The 17,622-nt window shown below is 40.8% G+C and overlaps 1 protein-coding gene across 6 annotated transcripts in view; it reads right to left on the bottom strand.

Annotated features, from left to right (window-relative positions):
• Positions 1 to 4,482: 4,482 nt before the first annotated feature.
• Positions 4,483 to 17,622, bottom strand: part of LOC100354219 (ABC-type organic anion transporter ABCA8A) — a 74,572-nt gene continuing 61,432 nt past the window's right edge. For 3 of the 6 annotated variants that reach the window (XM_051825894.3, XM_070060399.2, XM_089316726.1), the window contains 10 exons: positions 13,098 to 13,212; positions 12,075 to 12,166; positions 10,775 to 10,935; positions 10,238 to 10,313; positions 10,072 to 10,166; positions 8,900 to 9,019; positions 8,540 to 8,680; positions 7,021 to 7,100; positions 5,484 to 5,539; positions 4,483 to 5,360 (listed from right to left, as the gene is read on the bottom strand). In XM_051825894.3, the coding sequence (XP_051681854.3) occupies positions 5,262 to 5,360; positions 5,484 to 5,539; positions 7,021 to 7,100; positions 8,540 to 8,680; positions 8,900 to 9,019; positions 10,072 to 10,166; positions 10,238 to 10,313; positions 10,775 to 10,935; positions 12,075 to 12,166; positions 13,098 to 13,212 (1,035 nt within the window). In that variant the 3' untranslated portion in view covers positions 4,483 to 5,261. Of the gene's footprint in view, positions 5,361 to 5,483; positions 5,540 to 7,020; positions 7,101 to 8,539; positions 8,681 to 8,899; positions 9,069 to 10,071; positions 10,167 to 10,237; positions 10,314 to 10,774; positions 10,936 to 12,074; positions 12,167 to 13,097; positions 13,213 to 17,622 lie in introns of all 6 variants that reach the window. The other 3 variants (XR_011383399.2, XR_016223503.1, XR_016223502.1) reach the window with 3 other exon arrangements.

Genomic DNA, 17,622 nt, shown 5'->3' with positions numbered 1-17,622 from the left:
CCCGGTTGCTCCTCTTCCAGTCTAGCTCTCTGCTGTGGCCCAGGAGTGCAGTGGAGGATGGCTCAAGTACTTGGGCCCTGCACCCTACATGGGAGACCAGGAGGAAGCATCTGGCTCCTGGCTTCAGATTGACGCAATGCGCCAGCTGTAGTGGCCACTAGGGGGGTGAACCAACGGAAAAAGTAAGACCTTTCTCTCTCTCTCTCTCACTGTCTAACTCTGTCCAAAAAATGAAAGAAAAAAAAAGAATTCTATACCCCCTTTTCCTATTAAACCTCTGAAATTCTTTTCTAACTAAGATGCTTTGAGACTTAGACTTAGTTTTACTTAATTCTATATTTAAAAAATCTTTATTTACTTCTGAGCCATTGGACAAAAAACTGAGAGCAAAAATGAGGCAGCAGGATAGAATAAGTTGTTGGTCTAGTTTCTAGAATCTAAATCATTAGCTTTCTAAACTGTAGAAGCTTTACTGAGGGAAATTAAGAGTCTGTATCTGAAAAATGAATGAGATGAAAATCTTGTAAAGAATTAGATACTAATAGAGGAGTACTATTTTTTTTTGCCAGTTTTCCACATTTATTTTTAGTCTTACCAACAAACATTTTTTTTTTTTTTTACAGGCAGAGTGGACAGTGAGAGAGAGAGAGAGAGAGAAAGGTCTTCCTTTGCCGTTGGTTCACCCTCCAATGGCCGCCGTGGCCGGCGTGCTGTGGCCGGCGCACCGCGCTGATCCGATGGCAGGAGCCAGGTGCTTCTCCTGGTCTCCCATGGGGTGGAGGGCCCAAGCACTTGGGCCATCCTCCACTGCCTTCCTGGGCCACAGCAGAGAGCTGGCCTGGAAGAAGGGCAACCGGATTTTAAAGTGGCTTATTTTTGCTTTAAAAATCCACATATGTCATCTCAATCAATTTCAACCATCACCTTCTGATTAAGGAAATAATATTCTTTGAAAAATGAGGAAAATTTTAGGGAAACCAAGGAAGTTAGTAATACACTAAGAAAAATGTGCTATTAAGTGACTGTGTTGCACCTGAATCCAGTTTGGTTTCAAATACCACCATGTTTCCAGGGAAATTTAATCCTTCCTGACTGACATTGGAATTTTAAAGGTGAACTGGATGTTTGACCTACGGATGTAAACAGATGGAAAAACCAACATCATCATTTATGACATAGTTTTGCTATTATTGACCCTAAATAATCTCAAGATACATAGACATTGTGATGTCATTTTCAAAAAGAACAGCTCTAATGCAAAAGAAGTCAAATTTTAGAACAATTGTACTTAGTAAACATACGCCAGTGTTAAAGCCCAGTTTATTCCTAATTTAAAAAAAATATTTATTTATTTATTTGAAAAGAAGAATGACACACACACACACACACACTCACACACACACACAAAAGGGTGAGAGAGAGAGATCTTCCATCCACCATTTCACTCTCTAAATGGCCACAGCAGCCAGGGCCGGGACAGGCCCAATCTGGGAGCCCAGAGCTCCCTTCAGATCTCCTACACGGAGAGTGTGGCCAGATTTTTTGGACCATCATTTGTTGTTTTCCCAGGCATGTTGGCAGGGAGTTAGACAGGAAACAAAGCAGCCAGGATGCAACCCAGTGCTCTGATATGGGCTGCTGCACTACAATGCCCGCTTCTAAAGATCTGTTTAACACACAAAGAAACATTATGGTGTTTTTAAACTTCACTGTCCATATTATCTCCATATTATCAAAGATGGAGACACTATAAAGCAAAACCAGAGAATGTTTATTGCTCTACAAATAGGCATGAATAATTTAAAAAATTTTTTCTTTTTAATTGATATAGAAGCAGAGAGACAGAAAGACACAGAAAGATCTTCCATCTGCTGGTTCATTCCACAAATGTCCTCAAAAGTCAGGGCTGGGCCAAGCCAAAGCCAGAAACCTAGAATGAAATCTGGGTCTCCCTCATGGATGACAGGGACCCAGTTACTTCATCCACACCTTCTGCTTCCTAGAGTGCACATCAGTTGGAAGCTGGGGCTGGAAGTGGAGCTGGGACTTGAACCCAGGCACTGTGGTATGGAATACAGACATCCCAAGTGGCGTCCTAACCAAATGCTTATCCTTAGGTATGAATTCTTATCAAAACACGTGAAACTCTAATGCATCATAGTAACATATTCAAAAGGTTGAAGGGGAAAATGTGATAAAAATTCTGTATCTAGAAAAACTACCCTTCAAATGTGAAGATGAAAAAGCATATATCCAGATAAGCAGAAACGGAGGTGATTTGTTGTCAAATGTCCTGTTGTCGAACAAAACGAATGCTCTTTCCTCTGAAGGGAAGTGAGACAGGATGGCATTTCATATTTTCAAGAAGAAATGAAGTGCATCAGAAATGGAAAGAAAGTTAATAAATTCAAATTACTGTATATTTATCATTTCTTTGTGATGACATTAAAATCCTCTTTTATGGCTATCACATAAAGATATACCTTTATTATCTGTCACACAATCATACATCATTTTTCTGTTTTTTAATTTTGTTAGAATAATATGCCTTTATATGCAACAATTATGTGTATGTTGTATTCATTGTGTTGGTGGTTTTATATATGTTTGAAATATATAAAAAAGCATAGTGCAAGAATGGGAATAAATAGAAATATATTATTGTGGATGTTCCTTATTATGTGAGAAGATGTCAATACCAACCGTAAATAGATTATCCTAAGTTTAAGATTAGAGCAATCATTAAAAATGTGTGTAAGAGGTAAGGATAGAAAGCAAGTAAAAGTACTGAAACAGACGGTTCAAATAAAAAAGGCAAGAGAAACACAGCGAAATAATAATAGTAATCAAATGTCAACCAAATAAATGAGATAAATTAAAAACAAAATGGCATACCTGACTGTAATCCTATCAAGTTCTACTTTAGTTATAAATGGACTAAACATTATGATTAGAAGACAAAGATTTTTACTACTACTAATAGAGACTGGCACTGTGGCATAGCCAGTAGGGCCGCTGCTTGCAGAACCGGCATTCCATGTGGACAATGATTTGAGCCCCGGCTTCTCCACTTCTGATTTGCCTTTCTGCTATGGTCTGAAAAAGTAGTGGAAGATGGTCCAAATCCTTGGGCCCCTGCACCAGCATGGGAGACCCAGAGAAAGCTCCTGGCTCCTGGCTTCGGATCGGCGCAGCTCGGGCCATTGCGGCCAGTTGGGGAGTGGACCAACAAATGGAAGACCTCTCTTTCTCTCTCTCTTTCTCTCTCTCTGCCTCCTCTTCTCTCTCTGTGTAACTCTGACTTTTGGATAAATAAATAAATATTTTTTAAAAAAAGAATTCTACTAATAAGCAGATGTTATCATTCTTTAGTCCCCCAGAAAGTCAACAACCAAAATGCCTTGAGCATTCTAAAACACTGCTGCCCACTAACTATGCTCTTGATCAGTCCACATTTGCTTTGGCTGGACCACTTCTATCTCTTAGCTATTTCTTTGATTGTGCTTTGTCTTCAGAATCATCCTAGAAAAGCTATGTCTTTTCTACTGATAGTATTTCTTCAAAGAAATGCTTCAGGATCTTGATCCCTCTTGCTTAAAATTAACATTGAAAATTCCACTCTCAGCTACAACTGATCTGGGAGCAAACAGGTTTGTACCCATCAAACAGGAGGTGTGGAAAATAAGTATTCTAAAAACTTATGGATAGATTTTTAAACAATATTTGCACCATTATACACTTTTCTTTTAATTCCATTTTTCCACAGAATTTTTGTACCTTATATATAAAAAGCAGAAGAGTTTGGTGCCTGGGACCCTTTCATTGAGCAATAAAAGGGACTAGCTATGGTCTGGTCTGGCCCTGGTCATTACGGCCATTTGGGGAATGAATCATTGCATAGAAGATCCCTCTCTCTCTTTATGTCTCTCCTTCTGTCTCTGTAACTCAGCCTTTTGAATGAATAAATAAATAAATAAATAATTTTTTTTTATAAAAGGGCAATGGGATATAGTATGGGTTGAAAGGGTTGTGGTATTTATTCATAAACACACCTGTAGAAACAGATCAACCTAGACATAGATTTCTTGGGATTCCAAATCCTAACATTTATCAGAATAACACAAAAGGTGAGTTAGATGGCAAATTTAAGCCAAAGCAAACAGAAATATGCATATTCTGCTATATGTTAATTGCCTTATTATATGTCTAAAAACATAAAAGGAAGTGTTGGAATTGATATTTTACTTTTATATTTGGAAGACAAGGATAGTAATTAGACCAATATCCAAAACTCACAATAAATACTAGCATGGCAGAAAATCCTATTGTGATGGTCTTAAAGTTTCGTATCTATACCTTTAATAGTCAATGTTATCAATTATAGAATAAAATATTTTTAATGATATTTCAATGAATCTAGTAAATAGGAAGCCACTGAGGTAAGAAAAAAACACAGAAAATAAATGTATGAAACAGAAAACATTTCAAAGCTACATGTCTTTTATTTTACATTTTCTACCCACTCAGTCATTTGAGATGTTACCACATTTCTCAAATTTATTATTCTCTGAATGATCAGTTACAATGTAGGCATTGCCAAAGTCTATATTTCAGAACATAATGAACACAGGACACAGTTGGCTTACAGCAATTTTCAAAGTGCAATAAATTTCTAGTAGCAAGTTTTTGGTTTTTTAGATTATATCTATATCATAGTGTTACCAGTGGAGGTATTATCAAATATATTGGTATCATTTATTATGAACAATGATGTTTGAATACTTATTTTTTAAAAGCACTAAAATCTATTTTAAGACATTAACTGTTGTGAAAATGTCAACTTTACCATGTATTATACTTCCACAGAGTAAATATGTGGACTTTTCAGTCCAGGTTAGAAAAATGTGTTTTAAGGTTTTTATTAAAAACATTTAAACAAAACTGTTTTTATTATACACACAGACTTAATCTTATAAAAGCAAACACATATATTCAGCATTATATAGAACAACAGAACCAGAGTGGCCTGCAGAGCTACAGAAGCTGTGCTGCTGAGGTTAGCATGGTCACGTGCCTCTGTCCACACTGCCCTTGTCCTGCTCTTGGCCAACACTTGCACCTCCTTTCCACCACATAAAAAAAAAAAAAACTCAGTGTTTATGATGGCGTTCCTAAAAATATCAGCTGAGACAATAAAAACAAACATCTCTAGGATAAAAACAAGCATGGGCTTAAACAGGAACACAGAAGATATTGTGGCTTTAAGGCTCTTCCTGTGGGAGGAGCTTCCGCTTCACTGAGGGATCAAGCTCCCCATCCAAGTCATCCAGCTCCTGCTCCTTGGAGAGCTCCAGGAAAACCTGCAAGGAAGGAGCACAGGGAAGTCACTCCGCCTCCTGTAGCTCCAAACTAGTGCAGTGAGCATGCATGTGATGGGCACCCACAGTCCCCGGATGATAGAGCATCACTGACACATGACGCACCTGCTCCAGGGTGGACTGGGAGAGGCTGTACTCCTCCAGGTCGAAGCTCTGTTTAGCTGCAGAAGGGAGAACATATGCTAGAGGTTCACTTGGGGTACTTCAGAAAGTTCATGGAAAACAAAACTAAAATATAAGTTTATTTAGTGCAAAAGTTTGAAATATGTGCTTAAGAGGGGGTCTTCCAAAGTTGATGGAAAATGTATTATGCAAAAATTATGCATGGATTTTGAAACATTTTCGCACCAAAGCAATTTTAACTTTCAATTTCATTTTCCTTGAACTTTTGCAAGTACGCTTGTATTTTAATTATGGATGATTTACTAAATCATAGGGCACAAATAACAAAAATAGGCCAACAAGAAATGAAATGATTGGCAAATTTGCATGGACAGAGGACATCTTACAGCTAAAATATACAAACACGTCTGATTAAATTTGAAGGGAAAAGAATTCGTGCTATGCTTGTATGTTGCAGAGTTTTTGAGCTCTGCATTTCAGGAAGACAATAATGCTGGTAAAGCTTTCTTCCCCGCTGTGAGCCTGTGTTTTAGCAGACAGCGTGGCCGCAGGTTGTGGATGGAAGAGACAGTCACAAATGTAAACAGCAGAAGATTGTAGAGAACACTGTCAGTGATTGTCCAGGGAGCAGACAGATGTAAGGCCTCTTTTCAGAAGCCATTCCAGTTTGCCACTATTCAGGTTGAAAGCCCTTCTTGTTGACTAAAATAGACTGGAAGGGGCAGTTAGAACCACAGTAGTGACCAAGCAGACTGGAAATATGCCACCAAACATCCCACATCAACAATGACCAAAATGCCCTCTCTGGGGAGTGCCGTGAATGGTCCCATGGACTCGCAAGCTGAGGTGCTTAGTTCAGAAAATGGAAAGCAGACTATATTACTATGACCATGGATGCTGTCAATGGAGTCAGCAGAGTATTCTGGAACCAAGAGATCAGAATCTCCTCCCCAGGGCAGGTAACAAGTGAGTGAAGATATCACTGAGCAGTGACAATGCAAACAGTACATGGAAAGGTTCCAATGGAAGGGTATGTGGGCCAGAATAATAAGAAAGAGAAAATAAAACAAAACTAAACTGTGCTTGGGGGGACTAATGCAGATGTCCTCTATCAATGCAAAGTAGGTTATTCCTGACTATACAAAAGGTCTGTTTTTTGATCTATATTCTGAGCCAACAAGATAATAAGCATTACAAGGGGACAAGGTTTAAATTAATTGTCTAAAATGAGTGTGCTATCTATGATCTAAAAGGTCAAAATACAGTAGGCCAGTATGTGTACCACAAAAAAAAGCCCTAAAAATACTCCTACTAAGCAAACATGGAAAATAATCTCTCATCCTTTGCTCTGCACACACATGCACAGAACTATCTTAAGTCCTTGGAATTCAAATTGAAAATTTTCACTTTGTGATTTAGGGAGGTATGTCCTAATTCAGTTGATCATCTCTATGGGTTTTTCTTTTTCAGTTTTGGAATTATCTGCTTCCTGAGGTCTCATCTGAAAGTGGTCTCTTACCTGTCTCTAATTTGAAGAATGCCTGTGACAAAGGTTGCACATCCTCTACTGGCAATTTATAGACCATCAGAGAGTAGTACCTGGGAGGAAGAGAGCGAGGTTGGTTTTTGGGTATTCAGGTTGCCACCTCTGGTTGACCTAGGTCTATGGAAAACATCTTCCATGTTTGTTTATTTATTTATTTATTTTAAATAAGAGTGTTTGGCATAGTAGAAACCCCTAGAGTGACTCCACAGTTAAGGAAGCCAGTTCAGAGACTGGATGGTTGGGGTGAGAGATGACTCTGTTTAGTATCTCAGGATCCTTGAGGAGAAGAGGACAGGATCAGTCTGGGAGACATGCTGAGACGAGCTTTGCTACCCCAACCACCTGCAACCAGCGTCTCCGAGTTCTTACACCACCTTATGGTTTCCCAGAGCAGTAGACACCCAGGCCATGTCTACAGAGCCCTTCCCCTCACCCACGTCAAGCTGCTCTCCTGGTTGGGAAGCAGCAAGTGGGTCTCCGAGGGCAAAGCAAACATCTTCAGCAATTCAGCACCGCTTTTGTTCAGAGAGCCCAGCATTCACCATTTGTCACTCAGGTAAATATCTATTTACTTATTATTCACATGTAATCAGAAAAAATTAGATTCCATTTCAAAGTATCTTTTGGTTACACACCATGGGGCCATCAATCCCACCCACCATATTATTTATTGTGAGTGTTCAAACTTGGCAATGCACTGCATGGGTTACTTTTGTACTCAAAAAATCCACTGAGAAAACAATTACTCAAGGGCTGGCGCCGCAGCTCACTAGGCTAATCCCTCGCCTTGCGGCACTGGCACACCGGGTTCTAGTCCCGGTCGGGGTGCTGGATTCTGTCCCAGTTGCCCCTCTTCCAGGCCAGCTCTCTGCTGTGGCCAGGGAGTGCAGTGGAGGATGGCCCAAGTGCTTGGGTCCCTGCACCCACATGGAGACCAGGAGGAAGCACCTGGCTCCTGGCTTCGGACTGGCACAGTGCCGGCCATTGTGGCCATTTGGGTAGTTAACCAACAGAGGGAAGACCTTTCTCTCTGTCTCTCTCTCTCTCTCTCTCCCCTCTTTCTCACTGTCTAACTCTATCTGTCAAATAAAAAAAAAGTTACTCTAGTTTTACCACCAATCAGCCTTACCTCGTGACCTAATTTATTTCTGTATAAAGTTTCTATCAATAAAGATACTAATAAAACCCATTTATCAACTTCCTTGTCTAAGTCAGTTCTTAATTCAAGTTTTTCACTGAAATAACAGTGTCTATTTTCAATGCTCCCAGTGAGGATTGGATAATTAATGCACAGCCAGGATAGTACCTGGCAGTCAGAATACAGTACCACACATCAGCTTCTTAATCAACTATCTCTTCTCTAGTTTATTTCTTAGAATACCTCAGATATTTTAAGGCTTTCGGGTAAAAGTGGCCCCCACTCCACAAAACAAAACAAGCATCAGGAAAATGCTGACATCAGTCTGAGAGCCGAAGCAGTCACCGTCGTTACCTCTCCTGCCGCGCAGCCTGGGGGAAGAGCCTCAGAATCTCAGCGTGCAGGGGCTCCCTCTGCTCAGGCATCTTCAGCTTCATCTCCAGCAGATATTCCTTACCAAACTTGCTTTTCAGGTGCTGAATAGAACCAATGCATCTGAAACAGGAAGCCAAAGTGGACAAGACAAGTAAGGGAAGCAGGTTGAAGAAAATGTTCAAGTTGTTACTCAGCTACGACAGCAAATACCATAGTCTGATCTTTTTAAAACGGGGAAACAGTAGCCCTGGAGAATACTGACAATTTCAACAGCAAAACTTGCTTTCCTCTGGTCCATAAAACAGAACGGTCAGGTGCTGGCCTTGGGCAGGCACTCACCTCAGCCGTCCAGACACCATGATGGCTACTCGGTCACACACAGCCTCGGCTTCTGACATGTAGTGCGTGGTCAGGATGGCGCCTCTCTCTGTGTTTCTGAAGGTGGCCCGGATTGCCTGCCTTCATTGTCAAGAGAATATATGCAATTAATGGAAGTCCTTTGATTAATCTGGAAATGGTGAAAGAAAACCTTACAAGGCAGAAAAGGAAAAACATTCACAAATGCAGATTGAGCAAGAGAGGGAGTCGGGCAGGATGAAGACCAGCAAATGAGTTTACGGGGGAAAACTGGGGGCTTGAAGGAGGGATGTGGGAAGACAGTTATTGGAAGGAGATATGAAAGAAAAATTCTGAGCTAGAAAACAATTGTTCTTGAGAAGGCAGAGGGCAAACAGAGACCAGCTGAACTGCAGAGTCTTCAGGACCCCACAGGAAGGAAGGAATGCAAAGAAATGCACACTTGACAGCATCCAGAAACCCCAGACTTCACAGGCCCTTGGAAATGATCCTCCCGCTAAGATCTGAAGTCACTGAATCACATAGAGTACTCAGAGAGAAGCTTTGTGCACCCACAAGACCAAACAAGCACCTTCAACTCTGAGGAATATGAAATTCCAGAAAGCTTGTTTCCCAGTATAAAACTGGTTGTGGGGCCGGTGCTGTGGCTCAGCAGGTTAACGCCCTGGCCTGAAGTGCCAGCATCCCATATGGGCACTGGTTTGAGACCAGGCTGCTCCATTTCCAATCCAGCTCTCTGCTGTGGCCTGGGGAAGCAGTAGAAGATGGCCCAGTCCTTGGGCCCCTGCACCCACGTGAGAGACCTGGAAGAAGCTCCTGGCTCTCAGCTCCGGCTGTGCGGCCAATCGGGGAGTGAATCAGTGGATGGAAACCTCTCTCTCTTTCTGTGTGTGTCTCTCCTCTCTCTGTGTACCTGTTACTTTCAAATAAATAATAAATCTTAAAAAAAAAAACTGGTTGTAAAATATCAGGGAAAGGTTTTTCTTTTCTTCTTCTTCTTTTTTTTTTAAGACAAATATTAGTTCCTAATGACAGGAGTAGTGTTTGCTACCTTTCCAGTTTCAAGGGAAGGTTCTTGTTTGCTTAAGAACATGAACAAAATCCATGTCTCCCAGCAGCCTGCACACCGGCCCTGCCCTGGCGATGGTTCTCACCACATCTGCTGCTGCCCCTCGGGGTCCATCCCGGTCGACGGCTCATCCAGAAGCACCACCGACGGACTCCCCAGGATGCTCAGCGCGAAGCACAGCTGCAAGGAAAGAACCTGCTGGTCCACAGCTGCCTGCGGGGTGCGCAGGTGGCCTCGCGCTCCGCCCCTACCTTTCTCTTTATTCCCTCAGATAGGGTCTTCACGGGCGCCTTCAGCTGGTCCTGCAGCTTGAGTGCATCCGCCAACCTGCAGGGAACACAAGAGCCGTTTGTGGTGTCCTGGGCAAGGGGGAGAGTGGTTGGGGGAAGGGGTAAGCAAGAGTGGAGGAGTACATCCCAGAAGCCCAGTTCTGAAAACACGTGGGGGTGGGCAGTGACGTCAACCTCTTCAACTGGTTTGGTTTCCCAAAGGAAGATAGCCTTTGCCTCTTGTAAAACTGTCAGCACATCTCATGTGTGAAAATACTTGGCTGCCAGCATCATTTACACTTAAAATTTAAATACATTCAATATAGTGTATTATTGAATATTTACATGTGTGGGGGGCGTATGTTTAAAATGAGGGAAAAATCACTTTGTACGTCCACTTGACCTAGTCTTGGTCAGTGCTTATGGCGTCCTATTCCAAGTTTCCTGTGGATATCATCATGCCCAGCCTTCTCTGTCCCTTTGGGTATAGAACAGCACAGACCTGGCTCCCCTATATACCGTGAAATGGCGATGTTGGCTTCTGCTTTCTTCAGCCCTTTCACGGCTGCAAACACCTCCAGGTGTTGTCTCACTGTCAGACTGGGCCACAGTGCATCCTCCTGAGGACAGTACCCCAGGAACCCCAGGGTGTCTCCTCTGCTGCTCCCTTTCAGTAGCACCTATGGGTCAAAGTTCAGTCTTAGAGCCTGTGTTCCACATTGCTTCTCTCGTCCCGTGACATCTTTCTCTTCCTACTAGGTTCTGTCACAGTATAGCAAAGGAGAAAGGATTTGTTCAGAGGATGGACATACCAAGGCAAGCACATGTAGAGATGACAATGGCCCCATGTTGAAAAGTGATCATCAGGAAAATGCAAATTAAAACCCCAAGAGATATCACCTTGCCCCTGTCAGAAGGGCTATATCAAAACAAAGAATCATAACAAGTACTGGTGAGGTTGAGGAGAAAAGGGGCTCCCTTATGCATTGTGGCTAGGAACACAGATTGGCATAGCCATTGTGGAGAACAGTATGGAGGTTTCCCAGAAAACTAAACATAGAACTACCATATGGTCCAGCAGTCCCACTTCTGGGTAGATACTCAAAGGAACTGGATTAGCATATCTAAACGATAGCTGCACCTCATGCTCACTGCAGAATTATGCACAATAGTCAAGATATGGAGGCGACCCAGGTGTCTGTCATCCGATGATGGATAAAAAGTGTGGTGTACATACATTTTGAAATGCTTTTGATATAAAAAGGAAGAAATCCTGTCATTTGTGATAACATCGATGAATCTGAAATAACCACTCCATCTCAATGAAATAAAACAGGCACAGAAAGACCAGTATCATGTGATCTTACTATATGTGGAATCTAAAAAAAAAGCTAAGCTCACAGAAGTACAGAGAAGAATGAGGGTTACCAGAGGCTTGGGAGAGAGGGTTGATGGGGGAAAAGAGAGGTGTGGATCAAAGGCCACAAAAGTTTCAGTTAGATTGGAGGAACACACCACAGTGGTCCATGGCACAGAATTGTGATTATAATAAATTATAATGCAACATATTATTTCTCAAATTGCTAAAAGATTAATTTTTAATGTTTTCACCACAAAATAATGGTAAATATGTGAGGTGGTAGATGTTTAATTAGTCTAATTAAACCATTCCACATTGTAAACATATATTGAAACATCACAATGTCCATTTATTCTTCAATATATTTTCCAAAGCACTTAAAACTACTGAGAAATAACATTTTTTCAGGTTGTCACGTAAGTATTGCTGGATAATATGCTGTTAATCTTGTCCACCTACCTGTCCTGCGCTTGGTTTAGTGTCTCCAGTTATCATCTTAATCGATGTGCTTTTACCAGCTCCATTATGTCCTAATAACCCTAAAATTTCACCTGAAAAAAAGTACATTAAAATAATAGCAAGTATTATTAGAAGTCTCACTCTGTGGTAACTGCTGTGCTATGTGTTCTGTATGTAATATCTCACTTAATAGGCATGATGACTGACTCTGAGAGGGGTTATAAACTCTCAGAGTTTTAGTTATGTGTCCAAGGCCACAGAGACCGAAAGAGGGTCAAAGTCACACTTGGAAGCAGCTATGTTGGATGGAGGCAGGCAAAATTCAGCAAAATAGACTCCTCTTAGGCACATTGATCAAGACTTCAGAATGTACTAGCATGTTTCCAGTCAGTTCCCTGGTGAACAGTTTTGGCCATTAGGCCATCACTCATGTTAATTGAACGGAAAGTTGTGGTTTCTATAGCTTATTTAAACAGAAAGCTTGTGGATTTAATGTAGAAAATACTATGTCCCTATTCAAAGGGAAGTTGATTTTGGTTAGATAGGAAACAGATGGGGTCACCCTGCAGTCACACGAGAGACACCATGGCTTCTGAGAGTACTGAACTTTTTTTTTTTTTTTTTTTTTTTTTTTTTGACAGGCAAAGTGGACAGTGAGAGAGAGAGACAGAGAGGAAGGTCTTCCTTTTCCGTTGGTTCACCCTCCAATGGCCGCCACGGCCAGTGCACTGCACTGATCCGAAGGCAGGAGCCAAGTGTCTTTCCTGGTCTCCCATGGGGTGCAGGGCCCAAGCACTTGGGCCGTCCTCTACTGCACTCCCGGCCACAGCAGAGAACTGGCCTGGAAGAGGGGCAACCGGCACAGAATCCGGCGCCCCGACCGGGACTAGAACCCGGTGTGCTGGCCGCAAGGCGGAGGATTAGCCTATTGAGCCGCGGCGCCGGCCTGAACTTTTCTTTTTAAAGATGCTAAATGTTGGAGGAGGTTCCCGAGCCAAAAGTGGAAGAGCTACTGTGTCCAACCTTTCCTAACACAGAAAGAGATATTTCTAGTTGCTATTTTCTTCTTTTTCTTGGAAAAGCATTTCTTCTTGTATGCATACTCCTTGCGTAGACAGCTGGCAATAATGACTGGTTTCTGTAAATGAAAATTGATACCAAAAGAGATTTTTATGAATATATTTGAATATTTTCATATTATATTAATATACAAGAGTACTTTAAAAAGTTAATCTGAAATGGAATTAAAAATGTTTATTAACTTTGAAATCCATATGTAGTTTCTTCATAATACATATCTCTATAAACTTTTGAAGCTTTTTATATATGAATGTTATATATTCATATATTGTCATGCATACAGTCATGTTAGAGATGGACTCAGTTTGTTCTTAGTTCTTCCACTGTGCTCTTACAAATTTATTTTGTTATTCCTGTCATAATCTATGTAATCCTATTACTGTTAACTAAACAGTTATTTTGAAACCTCAGAGCTTTCCCTGTACCTACATGGGAATATGGTAGGAAATAGTTGCCTCGCTTTCAATAATGCTTTAAAACATTTTTGAAAACTCAACTAAACTTAAAATTTAATCTACAGGACTATTTTAGAATGCAGTAATATTTTATTCCAAAGCAATATCTTTTTACATTTTTGTACTAAGGATGGATGGTTGACTTTGAAAGTGGGCATCAAGCTTACTTGCTTATCTCATAGTGTAAGTTCTTTGATTCATAGATGGAGAAGATCTACTTTAAGAACCAAAGCTAAAACATATGAAGGAAAGTTGCAATTCAGAAACAAAGTTTCACAAAAACCACCACCCCATCCTCTTGGGTAGATCAATTTCAACCATTATTCTTGTGTTTTATACTATAGAACATTTTGACTGGAATTCTGACACCAGGTAGGTGTCTGTGACTTTGAGAACAATCATTCAGAATTTAAAGTAATCAACTATTTTAAATATAGATGCTGTGAGTGCTTTAAAAGCTAAAAACTTACAGATTTTTAAATGAGAAATGAAAAATCCACTGAGATATTCTCTGGGGGTAAATTATTGTATTTTGTTGGCTAAATAAACTATCTGAGAAACTAGTAAAGTCTTATACAGTTAACATTGCAAAATGTCTGCTGGGAAAAGAAAGTAAACCAAATCACAACAGTACCACTTTCAGCTGCAAATACGAAGTTTGTGCTTAAATTTTTTTCATCTATAGAATTAAACTTTTGCCTTTCAAATAGAAAAATGAGGAAATAGTTGCCATTTGACTTGAATTCCTCAAGTGTTGGTGCTGAAAGTTCATAGAACCAGATCTAATTTTAAGACTTCTTGAGAGTTGACCCAAGTGTGATTAAAATATTCAAGGTGCTGAATGACTTTTGAATCTTATAGTTTTAATTGTACCAGTGGTGTGAAAGTGTGGGGAGTAAAATTGCGGGTACCTGAGCACAGATAAAGGCAGTGTCCCACAACTTTAAGTTCTCAGTGAATTATTTGCCACCATGTATTTGCAGGGCAAAAATGGGCTGTATCATTTTAAAATGTAGCCTATGAAGTAGTTAAAAAGTAATCATTTTATTAAAATTAAGCTCATGTACACATCTTAATATACTGAATAACAAAACAAAGAGTGCACATAAGGCACTTCTACCACATGCTGAAGAATGATGATTATCTAGAGTACAATTGTTAGAGCTCTGAGCTAAAAGAGGTGTTTTATAAATGGAATTGCATCTTATTTTTTCAAAGAACGATTGACAAACCGTCAGTCTGAAATGTGGCAGATTTTTTTTTTCTCAAAATACAAAGAAGGGAAGATGGTAGAAAAGGGAGGGAGCTTACTGCTCTAGTTTAGGGGAAGATAGTTTAACAAAAGTTGAGAGAATGAAATCTCAGGGGAGTTTTAGGGAGAAAATGTTAGGGGAAATGCCACACAAATTAGAGGGACCCTGTGGACCCACGTGGAGGGTGTGTATGCACACAACTCAGGACCCTAGCAGCCGAGAGCCTCAGCACCAGCTTTGGAGAGTGAGGTGAGATCAGATTGCAATAGCCCAAGCCACTGGCAATAAGGCTGTAGGAGGAGCCTGGCAGAAGTCTGGCTTGGAGCACTATGAGGGGCAGTGTAACTGCCAATCTAGAGGAGAAAAAGAGTGGGCATGTTTCTCTCTTCCCAACCACCTTGCCCCAGCATCCTATAACAAGACAAGAGAGGGCAGGTGCCATTTTGGACATATGTAACAGCTGCTCCAACTGTGTCTGCATGGCCAGCAACCAGCTGAGAGGAGATGCCTGAGTTGGGCTGGGAGAATTGACAAGGGGCTGGGTGCTCATGACTGTGGGAGGCTTGTGTGCCAGGACTGTGAAAACACTGTGGCTGTTTGAGAGGGCACAGGGTATGACTGGGACTTTGGGCAGTCATTGTGGGTGGCTCCACATGCTTGGGGCTCCCTGATAACCTGGTGAGGGTCATTGCTGTAGGATCCATGTTCACACTGTGGACTGCACAGATCCTTTGTGTAGTTCTTATGGTAGCACAGATGAATATTATACCCACTGAGGCAAGTGCTCAGGCACCTGTCTCCTTTGAGGAGAGGAGGTGAGCATGAGACTACACTAACAGAGCAGAACAAACCTCCCCTCTGATAGAAATAAAGAGATTTACCACATCCAACCTGAGTGTTACCTTGAACACTCCCTTAACCCTGGAGCACTGAACAGAGCTCCCTGGCCACAACCGTCACATGCCTCTGGGTATCCACTGAAAAAGCAGACACTCCACTAAGCCACAGAGGTACAGTACAAAGATAAAGGCCATCATGGGGAAAAAAATGAACAAGTATCACCACAAATGCCTAATAATAAATGTAGCAATTTCAGAAATAAGAATAAGAAAGACAACGTGATGCCCCCAAAAGAACACAACATTACAATACTACAATGTGAAGATGAAAAGATTGAAGAAATGCCAGAAATGGAATTCAAAAATGTGACAGTAGGATTACTTAGAAGTATTTGGAAGCAAATCCATGAACTAATAAAATCCATACATAACATAAAAGAAAATTTCTTCCATGAAATTGAGATCTTAAAGAGAAATCAAAATGAAATCTTGGAAATAAAGAATTTAATAGAACAAATGAAAAAATGTGGAAAGCTTTAATAACAGACTCGGTGAAGCAGAAGAAAGAACATCCCAGTTAGAAGACAATCTCTGTTGGGACATGCTCAAGCTGACTTGCCCCAAATGGTAGAGTTAGAAACATACCAGGGGATTCCAATTCAATCCCATCAAGGTGGCATGTACCAATGCCATCTCACTAGTCCAAGTGATCAATTTCAGTTCACAATTGATCATAATGAAAGCACTAAGAGTCAAAGGGAGCACATAAACAAGTCTAGTACCTGCTAATACTAACCGATAGGAATAAATAAAGGGGAGAGTGATCCAACATGGGAAGCAAGATACTCAGCAGACTCATAGAATGGCAGATGTCCTAAACAGCACTCTGGCCTCAGAATCAGCCCTAAAGCCATTCAGATCTGGCTGAAAAGCCCATGAGAGTATTTCAGGCATGGAAAGCCAAGACACTCTGGAAAAAAAAAAAACCACCTAAATGAAAGATCTCTGTGAGTGAGATCCCAGTGGAAAGAACAGGTCTTCAAAGAAGGAGGTACCTTTCTCTGAAGGGAGGAGAGAACCTCCACTTTGACTATGACCGTGTCTAAACAAGATAAGAGTTGGAGAACTCAGAGGGCTTCCATAGCCTTGGAAACTCATGACTGGAGCATAGGGAGATTACTGATGCCATAAACTGGAGTGTCAATTGGTAAAGTCAACAACAGGAGTCACTGTGCACTTATTCCTCATGTAGGATCTCTGTCCTTAATGTGCTGTACATTGAGATTTAATGCTATAACGAGTACTCAAACAGTATATTTCACTTTGTGTTTCTATGGGGGTGCAAACTGTTGAAACCTTTACTTAATGTAAACTAAACTGATCTTCTGTTAAAAAAAAAAAGAAATTATCAATTCCCAACTTGACTCTCACGGGATTAAACATGACAATAGGTCTGATCTGATTTCATCATCATTTAAAAAATCATCTATTATTTTTCACTTTATGTTTCTGTGTGGGAGCAAACTGTTGGAGTATTTGTGGGCGAGGGCTATGGTGGGAAGTATCACCATGTTCCTGAAGTTGTAATTATGAAATGTATGAAGTTTGTATTCCTGAAATAAAAGCTTTCTGGGGAAAAAAAAAAAAAAACAAAATTAAAGGAAAGGAAAGATCACTTCAAGAAACACAACAGATATTTATCTTGAAATTAGAGGTTTCAAGCCAAAATCAGAATTTTGAAATTCTTAGAAATATAACTATCTCTATGAGCTTTACACCTTTCAGAATTTTTAAAAAATTTTTTGGCAGGCAGAGTTAGACAGTGAGAGACAGAGGGAGACAAAGAGAAAGGTCTTCCTTTTCCGTTGGTTCACCCCCCAAATGGCCACTACGGGCGGCGCCCAGTGCTGATCCGAAGGCA

This window comes from Oryctolagus cuniculus, chromosome 17 (genome assembly GCF_051225735.1).
Source record: "Oryctolagus cuniculus isolate XC-2025 breed Fujian yellow rabbit chromosome 17, ASM5122573v1, whole genome shotgun sequence".
Classification (NCBI taxonomy): Eukaryota; Metazoa; Chordata; class Mammalia; order Lagomorpha; family Leporidae; genus Oryctolagus; species Oryctolagus cuniculus.
This window is presented reverse-complemented; position numbering and strand designations above follow the sequence as displayed.